This window comes from Fragaria vesca, linkage group LG4, assembly GCF_000184155.1.
Source record: "Fragaria vesca subsp. vesca linkage group LG4, FraVesHawaii_1.0, whole genome shotgun sequence".
Taxonomy (NCBI): domain Eukaryota; kingdom Viridiplantae; phylum Streptophyta; class Magnoliopsida; order Rosales; family Rosaceae; genus Fragaria; species Fragaria vesca.
Genome location: NC_020494.1, coordinates 22,421,184 through 22,442,493, shown reverse-complemented (window position 1 = coordinate 22,442,493; position 21,310 = coordinate 22,421,184). Strand labels below are relative to the sequence as shown.

Here is a 21,310-nt window from a genome sequence, read left to right as displayed (position 1 = left end):
TTTGATGAAAAACAAGTTTTTATCGAAAAAAATTAAAGTTGGAGAAAATCCAAGAGTACCTATGAGGCAAAATCATTCATAACCACACTAGTGTTTGACAAAATCACATTTTTTCCTTTACATATGGTTAATATTTGACTCATATTCTCGGTCTTTATAGTGACTTCGAAAAATTATATAAAAAAATTGGCTCGAGATTTTTTAATTCTGTCAGTTCGAGAAGTGCTAAAATATCATGACCTAAATATGAGAAATTTTTTGTGAAAAATAAGAACATGCATTTTGGGCCAAAAAAATTATGCTATAGCCCACAGTTTTTGATGAAAAACGAGTTTTTGACAAAAAAAAAAAATTAAAAGTGGGAGAAAATTCAAGAGTGGGCACCTATGAGGTAAAATCATTCATAACCACACTAGTGTTCGACAAAAATCACAATTTTTTCCTTTCATATGGTCAATATTTGACTCGTATTCTCGCTTTATTTTTTTTCACCAAAAAAAGTTAAAACTTACTGAATCTTATGCGGGCTAGGCTGAAATGTGTCACGTCTAGACGGTCCAAGGTGAAGTGGGCCTTTTCGCACATTAAAGTTCACCTTACACAAATAAAAAAAACTTAAATTTATATAACCAAAAATTTTTCAGGGCTACGGGAGGACCACGTGGCAATCTGACATGGTCATACTTTCCAATCAAATTTAGACATGTGGATTTTCTTCATGAAAAATTATTTCAGCTATTTTGTTAAAGACCATTTTGGGTTTTATGTTGTTTTTTAAATACTAAACCCTAATCCCTAGACCCTAAACCCTAGACCCTTAAACCCTATACCCTAAACCCTAAACCCTAACCCTAATCTCTAAACCCTAAACCCTAGGTTGAACTTGCTAAATACCCATGAATGTCATTTCACAAAAAATAGAAAATATTAGTTTACATTTTAGTTGTAAAAAATCCACATGTCTAAATTTGATTTGAATGTAGGACCACGTCAGATTGTCACGTGGTCCTCCCGTAACACTTAAAAATTTCTCCAAAACAGGGGGACTGTCTGTGGTGGGTGACAATCCCCGATTATGACAAGGAGTGCAACACTTGTACTTGGCCGTGCCGTGATGCCCGGTTCAAGAAGACGGAGTTGCCGTTGAGATGAATGCCAGGTTGTGATGGTGTGCGAGTTGAACGGACGTCTGCTTCGCTCTCTCTTTGCCCTTTGGATTCAAATGTAGCCACTCTGCATTTCAGTGCCCCAAAGAAGGAGATGATCAAAGACTTGAGAGGTTGTTCAAGACGACTATGGGATGGGAGACGTTGAAGCATCAACTTGTTTCACCAGATTGTCTTTGAAACCAGTTGTACATGTTCTCCTGCTTCCATTGCTCAACTACTGAATTATGTGCAGCTGCAAACCTCCAACCCAGTCTCCCGAACTATTCCTTGTAACACCACCAACACCAACCATGCCGGCAACATTTTTAGAATCTAGAGCCATCGACATTGAGTTTGGTGGATATTGTTTGTTTCGTTACCAAATTTACGATAAAACAAAATGTTTCATTACAAACTTGATGATTTTCTCATTCAGTCATTAGAAAAGGTAACTGATTTACAAATTATCTCACTCTGTAATTGTCTAATCACATGGCCTGATCCTGCTGATGAAGATAGAGAACAAGCAGAACAAATCTCCAAATTAACAACAAGCAGTTGTGGCTCTTAAGTTCTTAACTATGCCTGAGAAATTAATGCCTGTTGGAGATATTTGTGAGCTTTCTGGTAATTGAAGAAACCCATGAACCAGAAGTCAAAATTATCCACAGTAACTATTTCTATGTACTTCTGCGAGGGCTTCTTCACGTCCTCACTTTGGTTTACTCTGTTTATCTTATTGAGTGGGATCACAACCTTGTAGTGGACTCTGATGAGTTCTCCGTTTGGATTTGGAGATGATGATAGTTTGATTGGCTTGTCACTGCAGAAGGCAATCTTGTGTGTGGAGATGAAGAGGAGGCCTGCAATAGGACCTGCTGTGGTTGATAGAAAACAGTGGGAAGTCTTCAAAAGCTTCTCTCCTGCTGCTTCAGCATTATTGCTAAACAAATGCTTGAACACCTTCCCCATTGTTCCACCTGCTTTAAGAATCTTAGCCCCAAGTCTCAACTTTCCCTTCACTGCCTCACTAATTTTAGGCCCCAGTTTCACTGCACATGTGAATGAATTACTAATCAGCATATATTCATCGAGTATGTACCAATGTAGTTATCGAGCAAGAAATTAAGATTTTATATCTAATATTCTAGCTGGTATAGATTGGGCATACCAAATTAAGCTATCTCATTAGTTCAACATACAATTAATCAATAGGAATACTTACTTTGTGTCCGTTTTGAAGGGCTAGTTTGATCGCGACGATGATCAGATGAGGGAACATGATGCTGAGCAGGTAGTAGGAGTCTCTTTGCATTAATTGGAGACCTCTGAAATGTGCATGATGTTGCTGCTGCGGCTGCTGCTGAATTGACTGGGAAACTAATAACTTGTCCTCCAAGCTGAACCTGAAATGAAGCCTTCATCTTTGGTAATTGATCGAGCTAGCTGAAAACGATTTCTTTCACTTGTTGTATAAGTAACTACTTAATCAGAAGATCGATGGATATCGATGAGCAGGTCGATGAGGTTTAGGATGATGAGTTTCTTGTTTTCTACATGTGTATTTAAAGGTATGAAACTAGTTGGTGAATCATAGACTTTTTGATGCATGAGTCAGGTTTGGCTCATCAACGAGAGTAAAGGCAGAGGCACACACGTCCTCCATCTTAAAGCTAAATTTTCTTTAAGAAAACCTAAATTTTCTTTAAGAAAAGCTAACCAGATATCTGGATATCTTTAATTGCTTGCTTTCATACCAAGCACTACATTAAAACATGAAGGCTCAAGATTTCCAAGTCTTCGTTTGTGTGTATCTTAATTGTATTGTAGAAGGATTTAATCTCTTTATTTTAGAAAATGAAAAGGGGTTTAATTTCTCTATGAGGGAGACCATCGATCATTAAACTAAAAGGGGTTTGCATTGTTTGAGTAGATAGAATCCTTAATTAGTTAATCACAAGGAAAAAGAAAAAGAAAAAGGAAAAGGAAGCGTCCTGATTAGTTGGGGATTAAAGTTTTCGATCAGTGATGCATATATAGCTAGCTATATATGTATATAGAAATGAACAAGACAAGGGCATGCATCATGGATTTTTCTGTTGTTGGATATTATAAAAGAAAAGGAGATCGAGAGAGTTAGAGGAATGAGGATGTGTCGTTGAAGCTTTTGAGCTGGCCTTTTAGCTTTCTGATGCGTACATTGCCTCTTCCATCTAATGCACTTACTAAGATCAACTAAGATAGATGGATCATGCATTAAAGCCATTAAAGCTAGGCCTGATGATATCTGTCGACTTGACACTTGACACCAGGTTTGTCACGTCAGCTCATCAGCTCGATCACCATGTTAATTTGTTGGGAGCTTTGCTTGCTGTTGATCTCATAGCACTGCAATTAAGCAGCTGGATTATTAGAAATTTGTTGTATACTACTCTCTTCTTTTGGAGTAAGAGTGTTCTATAGAACTCGGGAGTATTGAATTAAATATGAACTCTTCCTGTTTATGGAGACGTTTCTACTCTTTAAGATCGATATTGATTCTTGGTTAACTGAATTCAAAGTCGACACATACATTTCCAGTTGCAAGAAAAGGTGGCAGCAGTTAAGTTGCAGATAGAATATATCCAGATAGCTAGGGAAGCAAAGTGTGTTCGATGATTGATTGGTCAAAGTCAAACTATCTTTTTTTTTTTTTTCTTTTTCTTTTTTTCTTTCTTGATTCTGGTATATGAATGAACTCTCAACATAGGCTAAAAGTTGATAAATACTTGACAGGTGAAGTGCGCGTATAACATTGCTTATCTGGATTAGAGTCATCGTCAATGCCAATTTGGCATTCTTCTTTTTCATCTAAACAAAGAAGAGAAGAGATACGAATCTTTTTATAGATGCATGCTGCAAGTGACTGGTTCCCTCCCTTCCTTCCTTTCCCAGGAATAAAAAAGAAGCAGAGATAGTTAACTTGACTAAGCAAACAGCAAGGCAAAGACCTACGTGGGATGTGGCCACTGCTCACAATTTGTGTATGTGGAAAAAGGGGGACTAACACGTCAAAGACACATCAGCTCCCATTCAAATCCATCCTCACATGTTCGTGTTGGCGCTGCCCGGTACGCTTATGATCAAACACAGATCACATTATGAGCAAAAATAAATAAAGGTAGGCTTGTGCATATATAGATAAAGCTTCTGTTGAAATCCTAGGGGAGATCTCAGAATCCCACAATTAAGGGCAAGGAAGGCGCCTTTCTGTATAATCATGCATATTTCAACTTTCCAATCTGCAAGATTCTATGACCATTTTGAGCTAGCCAGCCATAACACAGCAACAAATTAACTATTGCACTCGTGACGAACGAAAGCAATCTAAGGAACAATAGCCAAAAACAGTTATGTTCAGAACAGGAAATCTCAAAATTTCCCTGCTACATATTTACACAAACAGATATTTGAGTTAAAACAACTCTGCACATATACTCCACATTCCTGCTGCCTATGTCTGTCTACATCAGGAAAATCATCAACAGCTGAGGAATGTGTATCTCAAATTTCCATTGCTTTGATTGCATTTACAACATTCTACATTTGCATCCCTCGACTACCCTTTACCAAAACAACATCATTACAGTTAATCCTCTTCACAATTTCCTTTGCAAAAGTCTATGCCTCAAGAGCGGACACAATATTGCACTCTTCAACCAAATCCACATCCTTGGCTGCTGTGCAAAACCTTTTCCCAACTAGGCCAATTAAATCAATATCATGAGCACTACGACAACGCTCAAGAATCATCTTGTGAGACTCCAACTCAATCGCACCCAGTTCTAACATGTCGCCCAGTAATGAAATTTTCTTGCCCTTGCAATAAATACTCTGCAATGAGTCAATGGCAGCTCTGGTGCTCACAGGATTGGCATTGTGAGCATCATTGACTATCTTGACATCATTTCTAGCAAATTCAAGCTCTGACCTCATTTTGAGGGGAGAAAATGCTGATAGAAAAATTCCAACTTGAGAAAGAGAAACTCCTAAACGAGTTGCAACTGCCGCTGCTGCACATGCATTGAGAGCCAAATGCAGACCTGAATAAAAAATTCCACCCTGAAAAGGAAACGCCAACATTTTCATGAATTGGTGAACGTAAGTCTGTAATCATTTAACAGAAGAAACTGACATCATGAGTATGAGTGCTAACAAGGGAATTTGAAAAGAAAAGGAAAAGGGATCACCTTTTGAACCCCAAATGGTAGAGGGAGATCATCAGCATTGAGAAACACACGCATCTCGGGGCTTTGCCTCCTCCAGAATCTCTCCCCTTTGGCCATAGCAAATTGCTCTAAACTGAAGAAGTTGTCGAAGTGTGAACCTCCCCTTATATTCGGCTCAGCCATCCTCGCAAGCTCCAATAGCTCTCCCCTGCCACTCATCTCCATCTCCATCAATTCGGTTGTTCCGATTCCCATGACTCTGATAAACCGGTTTCTTGGAACTCTGTAGAGCAAGAGCTATCATGGACATGGTACCGGTCTCCACAACACTGCCAGTCACTCCTACAAGCTGCTTGCATGCTGGTGAGTAAAACAGACCATCACTATTTTGAACGAAGCCCTTTTCCCAGTTGTGCCAGACTCGGTTCCCGATAACTCCGCGCAGCCTGACCCATTTGGCGATCCTGCCATTGACAGCTCGAGCAATCTCAGACACGCTCCAAAGGCTACTAGTGTTTTCTGATGTCTGCCGGCTGGCTTTAATCTTCACTGACTCCGAGTTCAAGTGACGGTGTGCTGTCGCCGCTGCTGTCTGCATCCCCCTCACAACTCAAACTCTCTGAAGCCACTTGTATCGTTAAGGACGGGAATACTAGTTTCATATTCGTTAGCTTCTGGGTTCGTTCAGGAAAATACATCTGGAATACTCTTTGTTGGATATAAGTTGTATAAAGTTGGATGTTTCGCAAGTACAGGTTAAATGGTTGAGCCTTCTTTGCAAGCGGGAAGTGCTCTTCAACACTTCACTATACCAGAGACTTGTACGTATCAAACACAATGGTTGAAATATTATCCCAACACATATCATACCAGAAATGTAACTGAAAACGGCTATCATACCAGTCTAATCTAACAGTACCACCATCCCTTTTGCAATTGGTCTATACATATTCATGTCATTGTAATTCTTCCCCGTTTCTCTTCTTTGGGTGTCGGATTCCACCCAATGGCTTATTTCATACAAGAATAGGATAGACAAATAGCATTAAACAACTCGTGCTTTCCTAATAAGTAAAGAAGCACTTCAGCTAAGAGCAAAATGATCCTAACAACCAACCCGACAAGAGGCAATAGCTCAAGCTACTCGGTCTACACTGTTCTTTGTACATTTTGAAGCTAAAATAAGTAAATGGTACACATTACCTATGAGCCGTGTGAGGCATAGGATATGTCATGGGGGGCATGTTCATTGGTGCCCCAGGAACAAGTGCTCCAGGAGGCATAGGGGCTCTCACACCATATGCCATGTGTGGAGAAGGGCCAACAAGATTCACTGGTGTGCCAACAGCTGAAACGAGAGGTCCTCCAATTGGTTGCCCGATACTTGGTGCTCCATACATGCCAACCCCCGGGGGTCCAGCGGCAGATTGTTTGGCTGATTTCCCAGAGCCAGATAAGCCTACTGCTGGGCCGTTTGATTGACCAGTGATAGGCCCTTGGATTGTTGCAACTTCTCCATTGTCGACACTGGTAATATCATGGATGCTTGATCGCCTTCTGTCCTTGTTCATTGAATTCAAACGTATGAAGTACTTCTGTGCATGGCTTGCCACTTGTGTAGGTGTTCTCGTTACCACAAAGTTCCGTGATATACTTCGCCAGTCACCTTTCCCATATTTTTCCAAGCCTAGGAGAAATTGCCTGTCAGGGTCCACAAAAAGTCAGAACTCATTCTCGAGTACAGAAATCAACACAACTAAACAGATTTTTAACCACATTTAAACATTTGTAAACTACAGCAGAATATCCATCTCTTGCAATGGCATGAATGTAAATTTGCACATATTATGATTTCAGTCTATTTCAGTAACATATATCCAGGCCACAACTTTCAGACTTTATATTGAAGCCGAATCACTAGAACAAACCATTCCTAAAAAACTTTTTCCCATTATCACAGAACTTCAATACAAAGGTCGTTTCTTTTCTACCTCTGAGAAAAATATCAGAAAATTGCACAGGTGGGTTATAGTAGAATAAATAAGATCAACTCTAAATGCATAGCTGAAATAACATGTGAAGCTTATTGGCTTTATTGAGGAGATAAAGCAATATTTGCACTTGACTGCACCATCAAAGAGCTAGAAGACATTGCAAGGTCGGTCTAAGATGGCAGTACCTAAGACATGTTAATACAAAGCTGTTACAAAATTTTCACACTTGGAAATCTAGGTATAAGAGAAATGGAACATAACTGGACCATATGTAAAGAAAAAAAAATTAGAAAATTTGTTCGATGAAGAGTAACAAGAGGATAAAGTAAATACAAGCCCTGTAAAAGTGTAGCAAGCAATTAAGATGCCGAGATTAAACAACTTGCCAGAACCCAGGTGACAGCAAAAGTTGAGCCATTACACGAATTTCTACTAAAACTGACCCAAAAAAGGTTCAATAAGCATTACTCACAAACATAGTTTTAATACACACACAGACAAGTCAAGTATAGGATGTTTGATTAGAGGGCCTCCATTGTTCCCTTGTTGCAGGATAGAGCATCAATGATTACAACAGACTCGGAGAATCCCAAACTGTTCGTATCCTGTATGAGTCCTAAGATCCTTAAAGATCTCCTTCCAGGTGAATTTTCACGTAAACAGGGGGATTGCAGCAAAAGCCAACAGTGTTTGGATGTCAATGAAGTGACTACCAATCAAACTATTTTCATTTTTCAGTAAATACCACAATCAAAGTCAAAATTTGCCCTGCTATAAAGTAAATTGTGCACTCATGTATAAGCTGCGTGGTGTAATCTAACAACACAAAAAACACACACACACATACACACACAATTTAGTGATATGTTTAAATATGTTGGATTACACCACGCAGCTTATAAAAAAGTGCATAATTTATGCACTAACCTATAATCATAACAGTCAAATTTCATAGGCAGGTGTGGCAATTCCCTTATCACTCAATCCCAATCCCAACACTAGAATCACCGTTTTCCTTAATATTAATGCAGTTGTGGTGTGGTGCTATAGCTGAGGCCAGGCTTACAGGCAGTCCATCACTGAACAACAGATCCTACATAAATCTAAGAATTTAAGATTAAAGGATCCTAGATACAGATTACCTTAAAGGAACTCATTCCAGACAACCAATTATGCTGGTTATATTACCATGTTCAGTTGCTTCCATGTTTCTAGATTTAAGTACTACTGATAACCTGAGGTATAAATATGTCCAAAATACTAAACGGTACATTCATAAAAAGAAAATTCATCTTTCCCTCACGACCGGCACTATCCTGCTAGGATATAGTACAACAGTATAGCATATTTGCATATCAAAATCTAATTCTTGGAATATACCATGGACAATATAACCAACTATCATCACCGCAAAGGCAACTTTAGTTATCACCGGACAAGCAAACTCATAATCACGGAGTAGAGGGACACCACTGTTGACAAAAATGTAAGAAATTATTTCAAAAATATATCTACTTATAGCTATAAAGCCAAAGGCATGGGCCGCAACGAGTTACCGATCTTATTGAGTTCCAAAAATGAAATATCATTTGGGGAAGCAAACAATTAACTTGTAAATAATATACTAACCTGTGTTCATCCTCCGTCCAAGCAACCCCCTTGCGCCGTTCCTGATCTGCCCTTGAAGCCTTACTTCCATGATTAGATTCGCTGCCATAGTGTCCCTTCTTACTGGTTCCTTCATCATTGGCAAGGCTTGTTGAACCGTCGGAAGAAGAATTGTAGCAAGGCAGCGGGATACAACCAGCTTCGATCTGACTTATATCATCAACTAAGAGCTCATAATGATGCTTTATCTCCTCTACGGATATCCCTTCAACATCAGCTGCAATTTTCTCCCAACGATCTGGAGAATCCTCGGGATAAGTTGCCAGGGCATTCTCAAATGCCTTGTCCTGCTCCCAAGTCCACAAGGAGCTAGCAGCCGCTTCCTCCACAGACATCCTTGTAGTCGTGTTTGACTCCACTATCCAAAGTATTGCGCACAAGAAGAAGATGAGGAGCAGAGCAAACTACTCAGCAATTTATGTTTCACCCTTCTAAAGAGTATCAATCTTCTAGAACAGATTCTTGGAGATTGGATCTCAATTAATTGAATAGTGAGTACCAGTAACAACTTGGTTGATGATGGTAGGCTAAATTTGGGGAAGCAGATGTGTCAGACCATACAGTTGAGCAAGAGCAAAATCAAAGAGACCCCGAAATTCCCAGTACAGGTAAACCAGAGACCACCCCCATAAAAATCAGAAAACTGAGTGAGCTATGTGAAGATCTCAAAGGTAATTTGCTACACAACTCAACAATTGGACTCTACTGAATTGCTGACCTATTGACGAATGAAAAGGCAACAAAGTTCAGTTAGACCATGAGAAATATCTGAAAACCATAATAGGGAAGGACGCAATAAATGTCAATATAATTAATGTGACTATACAATCAGTAGAATGGTAAGTAGGGTTTTACAGTGGTACATGAAAGAGACCATGGAGCAATCAAACAAAAGAAGAAAAACCCAGAAGTCCAAAGATTGTAATCATACTGCCACTTTCAGTTCTAACAAAACAGCAAGCCACAGATTTAACAGCACAGGTCCACTGTTTTGAAACTCAATTTTACAGACAGTAAAACAACCACATACTTGCTCCTGAGAGTAAAACCAATTTATGAAAGAGAATAAAAAAACCCAGAAAACAAAGATGAGCTAGCCTCCTTAATTCAGACTGAACAAAATCTGGCAGCTCAACAATCAACTATGAGTTTGAAATCTCGTAAATGCACTCACTTGGTAAGATTCTTTTGGTTTGAAGAGAATCCAACAAGGGTGATGAGCTCATGCCACCAATGAAATCAACTTCTGACAGTTTTAACCAACAAGCAAACACTTTACTTTGATAACCAATCTAAGATTGTAAAATCCTGATCTTGAGTGCAGAACACATTGCTTTCAACTCCTCGAGAGTAATTTACCACAAGTGAAATCTAGAATTTACTCTTGCCTATTTTACAACAGTTGAGATTTTGTTGCATAAAAGAAAAGAAGGAAAAAGAGGAGAGAAGCCTAATAAGAACAAAAGTGGAGAATCCAGAAATTAGATAAACACAAGAAATGAAGAAAACAAAGTCAGGTCTGGGGATGAGAAAAAGGGCCAAAAGAGAGTGAAAAATTACAAAGGGGGGACGCAACGAAATTATAAATGACGTTGATGGGTTATCCTGAAAGACAAACAAGGATGATGATGATGGCTCGGTTGGTCCCATCTCCAACAAACAACAACAACAACAACAACCAGTTGCGCATACAGAAAAGACAGCTGGGATTTACATCCCAACTTGCAATTCTACACTGGGATTGAATCACCAGGAAGGAAACACAGACGAGAGTGACTTTGAGTTTTCCATTCTTCGTATCGAATCAACAAAACCCAGTTGAGTTAGCAGCAGAGCAAAACAAAAGACAATTCTATAAAAGAGAGAGAGTGTGACATGGGTGTATCAGAAAGAAAGCATCACCTTTTTCTGGTAGCCGAGAGAGAGAGAGTTGCAAAACCGGTGGTGAGGGGAGACCAGTGTTGTTGTGTGTTGTTTTTGCATAAAAATGAGTCAAAAGAGGCCGGTCTTTTCTTCTATATAAACATCGGAGACTTAAAACACCACTTTATCCTCAAATTTGTTTTTGGAACCTTATTTAAATTCATGAGATTCCTTCCTTTCTAGATAACAATCATAATCAGTCAAATTTGGATAATAATCTTCCTTTAATAATCGGTTTTGAGAAAAAAATGGTAATTTTTAGCTAAAAATAAAATCATTTTTATCTGAAAAAGGTTTTTGTTTTTTGGATAATCTGAAAAAGGTTAGTATAAGCAAGTTGCCACGCCGGAAAGTGGACCAGTTGGGAGGTGGTACATCAGCTGCAGCATGTACAGAGTTCACGAGCTAAAGCCGGCAGGCACATGATAGTTTACTTGACCTGCAATTTGCCTCTATTATTGCGGCTACAGCCGCAAGGCCTCTTATGGTCAATTTTAGACTACACAATCCTAATATGAAAATTCTTTTATACATAAAAGTGTAAATGAATCGAGTAACTAATATGTAATATTTTGATCCGGTCATTTACGTCTTTTATGCATAAAAATACAAATGAATCGAGTAACTAATATGCAATATTTTGATCTGGTCATCTACGTCTTTTATACATAAAAATGCAAGTGAATCGAGTAACTAATATGTAATATTTTGATCCGGTCATCTACGTCGCAATACATGTATATATACTAATACCGTTAACAAAATTGAAACCCAAAAAAATAGTCTCAAGTGTTTCCAACTAAAAATGTGAGAACACTAGGTAGATCGAAAAACATGTACTCTTATAATGGGCATTTTATTTGATCGAATCAAAAATAAAAATAAAAAAAAGATTTTAAGATCTCTAATCTTTATTTGATCTTCCCATACGACGATTTGAGCACTGCACCTTGATATGTAAAATCCGTTCCCATCATAATATATCATGTTTTCTCACGTTAGTTTCTTTTCCCCTTTGGCTACTGCCAAACAAAGCAAGCACGAGCAAACAAAACTAGGATCCTTCTAATGAAAGAGCACAAAAGAGGTATTCAAATTTCATCTTAAGAAAGCTACATGCAGGTCAATGCTTTTAATTACAAGAATGCGGGAATTACATCCCAAATTTACAGGCACAAAATTGATTGCCAGTTTGCTGCATCTGTAACACCTAATCTCACACCACAAGCAAATGAAGCTACATACCAGATGGTGGCTTGTGTGTAAAACTTAAGTAAACTAAAAGAATATCAGTACAAATCAATTAATAAGTCTGATAGTTCAAATATAATTCCTGTTGAACCAAATTCCAGCCACCAAAACTCAACCCATATCTTTTCTCTCATCCTCTGTAAAATTTACACCCCAGACGAAGAAGTCCTGTTTATCCTCTGTGCACCCAATTTTGGAGCAGCGGGTTTAGCTCCTCGGCCTCTGCCAAGCGCTAAGGGTTTTGCCTTGGTAGTAGGTAGGGGAGCTGCAATTGCAGCCCATGGATCATCATCGTCATCAACTGCTCGACTTGTGTTCAAATTCAAAGCCTTTGAACTTGTTTTGGGTGCTGGGGCGGCAATGGAACCCCACAAATCATCATCTTCATCTTTGATGACCTTGGCCGTGTTTTTGGGTCGCAAACTTGCTGCTAGAAACAAGACAGAAGTCTCCAATTAATTATCATCAAAAGCGAAAAAAAAAAAATAACGAGTAGCAAAAGCTTATAGAAGAAATAACAAGAATGTGAAGTTCGGAAGGCATGAAACCCATTATTTTATTTTTTTAATCAGTTATCATATATGCATTTCTGCAATACTTTCTAACCATTCTCACACAGTAAACGGCAAACAACATATAAATAAATTTAAATTTCTCGCTACAGCAGTTCATATACCTTGCTTTGGCTGTGATTGAGAGACCGGCCGCTTCTGAGCAGCTTGGATGTTAGCAAGAGCTGGAGATGGTGTTGGCTCTTCAAGGGGTTCAATATCATCCCAACCATCCTTGTCACTTTCATGCTCTTCCTGAATTCCATTTTCTAGGTCTCCCCAGCCATCTGTGGACGTAGGGGACTCCGGTACATGTTGATCTGAGAAATCTGTTGTCGAACTTACATGGGCAGGTGCTGTGGTTGGAGTATCCATCGCTAGGATTGCAAGAGAAAAACAATATCAGAGACTAAATGCGAAAGAACCATAACATAAAAAAAGAAAAGAAAATACAGAAAGAATCATATGTCCATGATTTTATTGTTTCCAACCAGCTAAACACAATAAAAGTGAAACTAATTCTCAAAATGTGTACCTAAGTTGTCATTGGAAGTCGTTTTAGTAAGAGATGTACTGGTATTGACAAGTGCAAGTGGAGCTTGTTCAGCAGGTTTACCCTTCAGAGTTAAGGAGCTCATTGCCCATCTGCATGATAATTATAGATTTGCGTTAACTTGATTTCAGGACAACTGTAAGGAAACTTTCTCACATCAATATGCAGTTTTATAGAGCAGTGGGCACATCAAACAATAAGGTCGAGCACCAAGGTATATTATAACAATATACAACTGCATCAAGGTAGTGAATTAATGAATTATTAAAAGAAGCATACATAATCTGAACTATCAATGCGACCACACCACACACATGTTATATCAATGCACACATATTTTAACAAAGCACAAATATTCCACATCAATGCAACCACACCACACTTGTCTGAAACAGTAATCTTATCTGGAAACCATTTTTCTTGTGTAAATTCTACTCCATATATAGGAAATATCATAAAGATGTTTTAAGAAAAAAGAGATAACTGACAAAGGTGACTATTTCTTCAAATCACATAATCCTTTTACTTCCAACAAGTGAAAAGCAACCAAACTCATTTGAATGGGAGCATGTGACAAAGAATAAAAGATTTTATAAGCAAACAAAAACTGATTCAGCAAAAAATGCATTACTATAAGGGAAAATACAGCAGCAAGTCTCAGGCCTCGGGTATGTGTTAATACTCAGTCTCGTGACTGGTCATTTACAACCAATAGTCCCACCAAGCAGCATAGCTGCTGGTGACAAAAAAACATTTACCTAATATATGCTCAAAAAGCCAAATCAACTTACCCCAGTAAACTAGCATTTCCTGGCATTGATGACATTCCGACACCTGCAGCCCCAGCAGCATCTCCGGAATTTGTCTGTAAAAGAAAATAGCAAGGAAAGAAGTCAATAAATAACATCAAATAGATACATCACTTGCGAAACCGGGTTTCTAAAATTTCCTTTGAACCCTCACATATTTTACATTATATATTTATCTTCAAAGAAAATTATTAATATGAGTTACCAAAAAAGGAGGGATTGAAATTGGCACCGCCTTTTTTACAAACCACGCCCTCCTCCATGAGTAATTTTCAAATAGATTTGTGCATGGAGGGGGGTGTGGTTTGTAAAAGAAGGAGGTGCCAATTTCACCCTCCTTAAAAGAATGTAACAAGGTTGAATCCACACATCAAGTGTTGCACCATAAGACAATTAAAACATTGCAATTTCAGTTACACATGGTACTTTATGAGCTATCTATTCTTCCCCCATCACCGAAACAAGTGGTACATATTTACATGCTGACATGCAAATCAAAAATTGCTTGTAATATACCTAGATACAGATATGACAGGGAAAAAAAGCACATGAAGGAAAACACACCTTCTCATAGGTTTGCTTCACTATCTGTAAAAACTGATCAACTGCTTGAAATGCCTTCGATCGAACATCACTGATTCAAAAAGGAAAAGAAAAGATTCAGAAAAACAGAGTAAACCTCTGTAAATGCCTTGGACAGCGTCATTGTACATTTATTATGTTGTACAATTGTCAACACATACAAAATGGAGGGATTTTGTAAAGTATAAGCTTTTTGTGAGCTGTTAAAGTTCACTGGAAGTCTAGCATCTTTCTTACATACATACAGAAATACAGAGAAATATCAATGTGTAAACCATCTACAGCATCCTTACTTGTCAGGATCAATGATAAGAACAACAACATTTGGGAGGATCCTAGTTGAGATCTCAGTGATGTCATAATAAGAACTGGTTGCACATAAAGCCATAATACCTGCCAGAATACAACATTATACATTATAGAACTAAAAGTTGTCTGATAGAGAAAAGTGAAGACCAAGAAAACCATGACTCATTCAAAAAAGAAGCTGGTAAAAAAATAATGAATGAAACAGAACATTCTAATACCTGCTCCTCGGGCAGGTGAGAAACTATCCCGTAATGCACGAACAGTAAATGCATTAATCAGAACTCTTTTTCTTGTCTGTGTTTAGATAAGAATGTTAACAACACGTCTACATACTTCCATAAAATGACAAGAGGATGCAAATGAAAAAGTAGATGTGGCAACTCAATTCACTAACCCCTTCACTCAGGTGGCTTGCAATGTTCCCTAATAATATAGTAGTGTTTGTTCTAATTGCAGGTTCTTCATCTACCTGCAAGACAGAAATTCAACAGACAAACAGCTTAAGTGTTAAATTTTTCAATCATTAACATGAAGAACACATATACGTACATGAGTATGTAGGTGATAGCTATTAATTCAGAAGAGTCATACCTGTAACTTTGAAAGATACTTCAACAACGACCCTGAAATGGTACGTTGAGAAAGCTAAAAATAAACAGACAAACATGTTAGATTATAACAATCATAGAACTGAACTAACCACCATGTGCGAGATTCTAATCAGAGAGGCTTACATACTGTCTAACACACAACTCACACAAAACAAAGCAGGGAACCATGACAGCAGGTATTCTAGAACCATGAAATTGCACTAACCTTGGGAGCAAGAACAAGCATCGACTTTAGAGTCAGTTCCCGTAGAAAAGCAGATGTATCAGAGAAACCGGTAGCAACGTGGGGATAAACCTAATTCAAAGATCGCATGCGAATTTCCAACTTAGATACTAGTACTGAAGTGCAGACTACCAGGATGGCAACAAAAATGTAATGCTTGATCACTGAAATATGGTTAATCATTGACTTCTTACTTGTTCATCAACAATTTGTGCTGATAATGATTCTCCAAACTGATCAACATGTTGCAAAAGACTAACTCGAATAGCTCGGTCATTGGAGGCAAACAGTTTCACAATGGTTGGCAACACCTAAATAGCAATAATTATATAAATTCAGTTACACACATTAATTAAAAAAAAAATCCTAAGAAATTAAGGACTAAGAAAGAGCAACAATTCAAGACAAGTTTAAATCCAAGCGAAAATTCTTGATGTATAAGGTCAACACAGAGAGTGCTGAACCACTGACCTTCACACTAAATTCTTCAGTTGAAAGCCAGGAACCCATTTTTAACAATGCAGTCAAAGCAGGTGCAGCAGCTGAACCAAATTCAAGGGCAGAAGCTAATAAAGGAAGTAACTGTGGAAACCAGGAGTTAATATTATAAATTGGTACTCAAAATTCACTACATATTTCAACTAAACGAATCACAAGTACCTTTTTCAGCACAATTTGACGAGGTAGCTGCTCTGCCAAATTCGGAAGCTTCCGGAAGAAAGTATCTTTCTCAACACTATCCTTCAAATTTAGAATTTCCATGAAGTGTATTGTATCCACCAACTTATTTTGAAAATAGGCTGCGAATCAATTTGTTGCAACACTCAGTAGAATAGAAGAAAGACGGCACATATAAAGACCATGACAGATAGAAAAGAAATGCCACCCAAGTATAACACAAACAAGAAAAGAACACAGGATATGTATAAGATGACCAAAAGCATACAAGTTTCAATCATCATTTCAGAAAGCGCTCACGTATCTACCATCTCCAACATTCAGTTAAGATTGGGAGCTTCAAGAACTGTGAGACCCATGGCCTATACTAGATGTAGGATTTATCACAGTCGAGCTAACTTGCTCGCATACTTACAAATTTATAACTGTGCTTTATATTTTCTTTGTGATCAATCATACAAACTAGGAGTAGAAGGCTAACATGGACTAATATTACGGATACTACCATCATTTTCTAGACTATAATTCACATCTTAAAGCCATAGAATCATAGATGATAATCCAGTCAGCAAACTAATAGGTACTACATAATAGATTATCCAATTGCTGATCAATCCTCAAACAATGAAGCATAATAGAATTTTTAAAACTACAGTTCTCTTAGAGATATTCAGATAATTCAAGTTAAGAAGGAAAGATCACCGCTGTTTTCAATAAGCTTTGACGTATTCAACCTACGAGAAGGCATGGAACTCAGGAGCCGCTGATAATCTGGAAGCAGAGACTGTGAGGCAAGGAAATACAGAGATGAAAATGAAAATGAATCTTTAAAAATATCAAGTCCAAGGAAATTAGACAAACTGTAGGCCTATATCAAGATAAATATGTACAAAAGAAGCTAAAAAGACTAAATGCCAAGGCTGACCTTTGGAATAGAAGCAGTGTTTCGCAGCTCCTCTGTTTTGCTTAACTTCAGACCAGAGAAGAGCTCATAGATAAGACACCCTATCAAGTTTAAAATACAACTTAGATTCTCAAAGGAAGCCTATTCAGCCTGAAGAACCTAAATTTGCATAATAACTTGTATAGAACAAATTAATCAGCAATACATCAAAGTGGATCAGCGGTCACTGAAAATACTACCAAAGCCAATACAACAACATTCGCGGTAGAAAAGTGTTGCCCAAGTCCTTCAAATCTACCAGCTGACTTAAGACTAGAGATACAATAGCCCTCCACCCACATAAGATTCAGAAAAGGAATACATCTAAATTTCAGGACAGCGAAAATTTGACAACAAAATAGCCAGAAAAAGAGATCCACTTACTTTCCACCTTTACTCCATAAACTCTACTCCTCTTCAACTAAACAACTCAAAATTTTCATTTTACAACAAGTTTCTGAACACAACTTTAGCCTTTTTATATCCGTAAATATCTGGATAAATAATGATGCAGAGAATATGGAACCACCCAGTTCAAACCTTATATCCAGAACGACCTATACTACAAACCTCAAAACAATAGAAGCTTTAGATTCATCAGAAGTCGAGATTAATTGTTCTCACATAAGACAGTTTAAATGTCATTTCTACATATATTCAAAGAATGAATTCAGCCGGATCATCAAAATATCCTTTACAAATCGACCTTAACATAACAAACCCATAATCATGTTCAATAACAGACTACTAGTCAACTATAGACTTACCCAAGCCCCAAGAGTCAATGGCCCATGGAGGAGACTTTCTGACTGCCACCCAATCAGACTTCAACAACTCCACTGGTTTGTATTGTGATCCAACAAGCCAGGCATATTGCTGAAGGAAAACAAAAATTGGTGAGAGTCATATAGCGACTTGTGACTATTTCTAAGCACTTTGTAACAAAAATTATTGGATCATCCAAGTGATGGATCAATAGTAAGCTCCCAAACCTAGGCCAGCATAATTGAAGAAAGGAAACAACAGCCTATAGAGTATTGGATCACAATTGAAAACTAGGCTTACCAGCATTGGTCCAGTAGCAGCCTCGTTGCTGCCATCAAACTCGGATAGAACATCAAACGCATGTAGCTTCCAGTCCAATGTTTGAGTTACAACCACACTGGCCACACAAACATTGGCATGGACCAGTTTACAATCATTATTTAAGAAACTAACAGCTTTAGCAATCTGATGCAGGCCCCACGCGTAGTATTCATCCCTGAGATCAAGACATAAGCAGGTTAGAGCATGGTAGATGATATGCAGATAACAAATTGTAACGCGCTATAGAGAGCAAGTACCTTTGGATGTTTTGTAAACTGAGTTCCTTGATCTTCTCGGAGAGAGGCATAACAGGCTCGGTGACAATGTAGATAGTGTGCTTGGTGGTAGAGGCATCCATGGTTTCGATTTCAGTACTGTGGAGAAATGATAAGATGTTGGGATGTCTGACCTGAAATGAAAGCAAAGAGAAGTCAGAAGCAAACAAAGCATGAAAAGAAGAGGGAAGGAGGGGACAAGTAGTTACAGTGCGGAGACGCTTGACACCGTTGCGGGCAGCGGCCAAATGGCCATCCTGAGCATTACTTCCAGTTATGGAGAATATGGAGACCTGAGACCCGTCGTCCTGATGACCAATTCAAACATCATATTCTTCAGCCTTTTAGATCCTAATTCATTTGTTTACGAAATTAAATTTAAAAAAAGAGAGAGAAGAGAGAGAAGCCAACCGACCTTGGAGGTGCCCCTGCAGTGAGACCAAGAGCCCCAGGCGGAGGGATAGGGCTCGCCGATGTTGTAAGGCAGATCCTTGGGTCCACTCCCAGATCCACCCACCACTCGATTCAAGAATTTCAACATCCCTGCAGTCTTCTCCTTCTTCTTTTGCGCTCCTTCAGACTCAGATCCACCACTCTTCCCTTCTCATACTCCTCCCTCTCCTCCTCCTCCGATTCTTGTCTTTAAGTTCCTTCTTTTTCTTAATTTTTTTTTTTTTTTCAAATCCCAATCAGAATAATCGAAAATGGGTTGGATCCTGCTTTTTGTCCACGTTATTAATTTAATCTTTGTGTACTCCGGTTTGGGCCTGGTCTTCCTACGTAAGGGCGGGAACACATATGAGGCCCAAAACCAGCCTATCTGTTTTTATAGTCTTTATATTCGGACTCTCTCTTATTTATATACTTTTGTTAATATCAATCATAATCTTAATAGCAAATCACATATACATCCTTTAAAAAGATTTGAAACACAAATAAATCCACTTGTGTTGTTGTTAAACAAATAAGGACAGTTTTTAACAATTAAAGACAATCTTTTCTCTACATGTCATGTGTCATGGTTTAATTTACCAAACTAACCCTACACTAATTAAATATGTTTTTAGAAGAGAAAAGTCTCTCCTTTTGAGATTTTCAGTAAATGGAATTTAGTAGCATGTTTTCAATAACTTATTGTAGTAGCAGTTAATTCCAGTGTAGTAGCAGGGGTTAACATCCCAGTAGAACTAATAGCAGTTAATTCCAGTAGAAGTAGTAACAGAGGTTAACATCCCAATAGTAGTAGCAGTTAATTCCAGTATAAACAGTATCATGGGTTAACCTTCTAATAGAAAGTAGTAGCAGAGGTTAACATCCCAGTATAAGTAGTAGCAGGTTTTTAGTGGCTCAGTTAATGTAGTAGCATGTTTTGCTAGAAATCTACACTTCCAACATATGTAGTAGCATGGTTTTAGTGGTTCAGCTAGTGTAGTAGCAGCTTCAGTAAGTGCAGTAGCAGCTTCAGTAAGTGCAGTAGCATATTTTTAGTGGCTCAGCTAATGTAGTAGCATGTTTTAGCATGTTTTGCTGGAAAACTACACTTCCAACAGATGTAGTAGCAAGGGTTTTAGTGGTTTAGCTAGTGTAGTAGCAGCTTCAGTAAGTGTAGTAGCAGATTTTCAGTGGCTCAGCTAATGAAGTAGCAGCTATTTTCAGTACGTACAGTAATAAACAGGTTTTTAGTGGTTCAACTAGTGTAGTAGCAGTTACTTCCAATAAATGCAGTAGCAGTTATTTCCAATAAATGTAGTAGCATGTTTTCAGTGGCTCAGCCAATATAGTAGCAACTACTTCCAGTAAATGCAGTAATAAAGTTATTTCCAATAAATACAGTAGCAGGCTTTTAGTGACTCAACTAATGTAGTAGCAGTTATTTTCAAAAAAACGCAGCAGCATGTTTTTAGTGGCTCAATTAGTTGGTAGCAAGACTAGCAACTATTTCCAAAAATACAGTAACAAGGTATTACCAGTGGAGTAGTAGCAAGCTTTTAGTGACTCATCTAGTATTGTAGCATCAACTTTCAGAAAATACAGTAGCATGTATTTAACGAAATCAATAAATAGTAGCTTAATTAACACATATTAGTATAAACTTCATCAGATTATTTTGTCTATAAATTGTTATTCTAATGTGCAAAAATGGATTTATTCCCACATCATGATTACTGAATCAGTAGCAATTAGATGATCAACATGTAAAAGGGTTTTGTATAACAACAACCTCATTGAGGACTTTCATCAAACACCTTATGTGCATAACTCCCATTGTGCTTAAAAACCCAAAAAAAGATACTCAAATCTGTTGAAACAAATACACCAATTTTGCCTAAAATTAATATACAAGTTTCCCAAACAAAATCATGATCATTATTGAATCAAATCAAACAGACCCAAACTCTAAATTTGGAAATGGGACATGGAGCAAATCTGAAAAGAAAACAAATGAACAGTAGCAGCCTCTCACTCCTTATTCCTTTTTGGGCTTGGCCGCGGCGGCG

The 21,310-nt window shown here is 38.0% G+C and overlaps 4 protein-coding genes across 4 annotated transcripts; all 4 read right to left on the bottom strand.

The window, feature by feature from the left end:
• Positions 1 to 1,535: 1,535 nt before the first annotated feature.
• LOC101308863 (GEM-like protein 4-like) lies at positions 1,536 to 2,747 on the bottom strand. The gene is made up of 2 exons (XM_004297669.1): positions 2,374 to 2,747; positions 1,536 to 2,200 (listed from the first exon to the last, which is right to left on the bottom strand). The coding sequence occupies exons 1-2, from the start codon at positions 2,570 to 2,572 to the stop codon at positions 1,728 to 1,730; spliced, it is 672 nt and encodes a 223-aa protein (XP_004297717.1). The 5' UTR covers positions 2,573 to 2,747; the 3' UTR covers positions 1,536 to 1,727.
• A 1,936-nt stretch (positions 2,748 to 4,683) lies between these two features.
• On the bottom strand, positions 4,684 to 6,088 carry LOC101308568 (UDP-N-acetylmuramoyl-tripeptide--D-alanyl-D-alanine ligase-like). The gene is made up of 2 exons (XM_004297668.1): positions 5,378 to 6,088; positions 4,684 to 5,249 (listed from the first exon to the last, which is right to left on the bottom strand). The coding sequence occupies exons 1-2, from the start codon at positions 5,609 to 5,611 to the stop codon at positions 4,809 to 4,811; spliced, it is 675 nt and encodes a 224-aa protein (XP_004297716.1). The 5' UTR covers positions 5,612 to 6,088; the 3' UTR covers positions 4,684 to 4,808.
• Positions 6,089 to 6,288: 200 nt separating this feature from the next.
• On the bottom strand, positions 6,289 to 9,898 carry LOC101308279 (transcription factor DIVARICATA-like). The gene is made up of 2 exons (XM_004297667.1): positions 8,980 to 9,898; positions 6,289 to 7,057 (listed from the first exon to the last, which is right to left on the bottom strand). The coding sequence occupies exons 1-2, from the start codon at positions 9,351 to 9,353 to the stop codon at positions 6,556 to 6,558; spliced, it is 876 nt and encodes a 291-aa protein (XP_004297715.1). The 5' UTR covers positions 9,354 to 9,898; the 3' UTR covers positions 6,289 to 6,555.
• A 2,112-nt stretch (positions 9,899 to 12,010) lies between these two features.
• Positions 12,011 to 19,368, bottom strand: LOC101307983 (probable inactive serine/threonine-protein kinase scy1-like). Its single transcript, XM_004297666.1, has 20 exons — positions 19,228 to 19,368; positions 19,022 to 19,120; positions 18,795 to 18,946; positions 18,517 to 18,712; positions 18,219 to 18,327; positions 17,434 to 17,513; positions 17,211 to 17,292; positions 16,491 to 16,630; positions 16,302 to 16,412; positions 16,025 to 16,141; positions 15,813 to 15,902; positions 15,588 to 15,641; positions 15,391 to 15,465; positions 15,215 to 15,290; positions 14,981 to 15,080; positions 14,670 to 14,739; positions 14,088 to 14,161; positions 13,279 to 13,388; positions 12,869 to 13,120; positions 12,011 to 12,622 (listed from the first exon to the last, which is right to left on the bottom strand). Exons 1-20 carry the CDS (start codon positions 19,351 to 19,353, stop codon positions 12,339 to 12,341), a joined length of 2,397 nt encoding a protein of 798 aa, XP_004297714.1. The 5' UTR covers positions 19,354 to 19,368; the 3' UTR covers positions 12,011 to 12,338.
• Between the last annotated feature and the right edge of the window lie 1,942 nt (positions 19,369 to 21,310).

Coding starts and splice junctions, on each gene's coding strand:
- LOC101308863 (XM_004297669.1), bottom strand. CDS start 2,572: ATGAAGGCTTCATTTCAGGTTCAGCTTGGAGGACAAGTTATTAGTTTC. Junction 2,201..2,373: donor CCCTTCAAAACGGACACAAA/GTAAGTATTCCT, acceptor TCACATGTGCAG/TGAAACTGGGGCCTAAAATT.
- LOC101308568 (XM_004297668.1), bottom strand. CDS start 5,611: ATGGGAATCGGAACAACCGAATTGATGGAGATGGAGATGAGTGGCAGG. Junction 5,250..5,377: donor TACCATTTGGGGTTCAAAAG/GTGATCCCTTTT, acceptor TTTCCTTTTCAG/GGTGGAATTTTTTATTCAGG.
- LOC101308279 (XM_004297667.1), bottom strand. CDS start 9,353: ATGTCTGTGGAGGAAGCGGCTGCTAGCTCCTTGTGGACTTGGGAGCAG. Junction 7,058..8,979: donor TGGACGGAGGATGAACACAG/GTTAGTATATTA, acceptor GGACCCTGACAG/GCAATTTCTCCTAGGCTTGG.
- LOC101307983 (XM_004297666.1), bottom strand. CDS start 19,353: ATGTTGAAATTCTTGAATCGAGTGGTGGGTGGATCTGGGAGTGGACCC. Junction 16,413..16,490: donor GTCAAATTGTGCTGAAAAAG/GTACTTGTGATT, acceptor TGGTTTCCACAG/TTACTTCCTTTATTAGCTTC. Junction 16,142..16,301: donor CTGAAGAATTTAGTGTGAAG/GTCAGTGGTTCA, acceptor ATTGCTATTTAG/GTGTTGCCAACCATTGTGAA.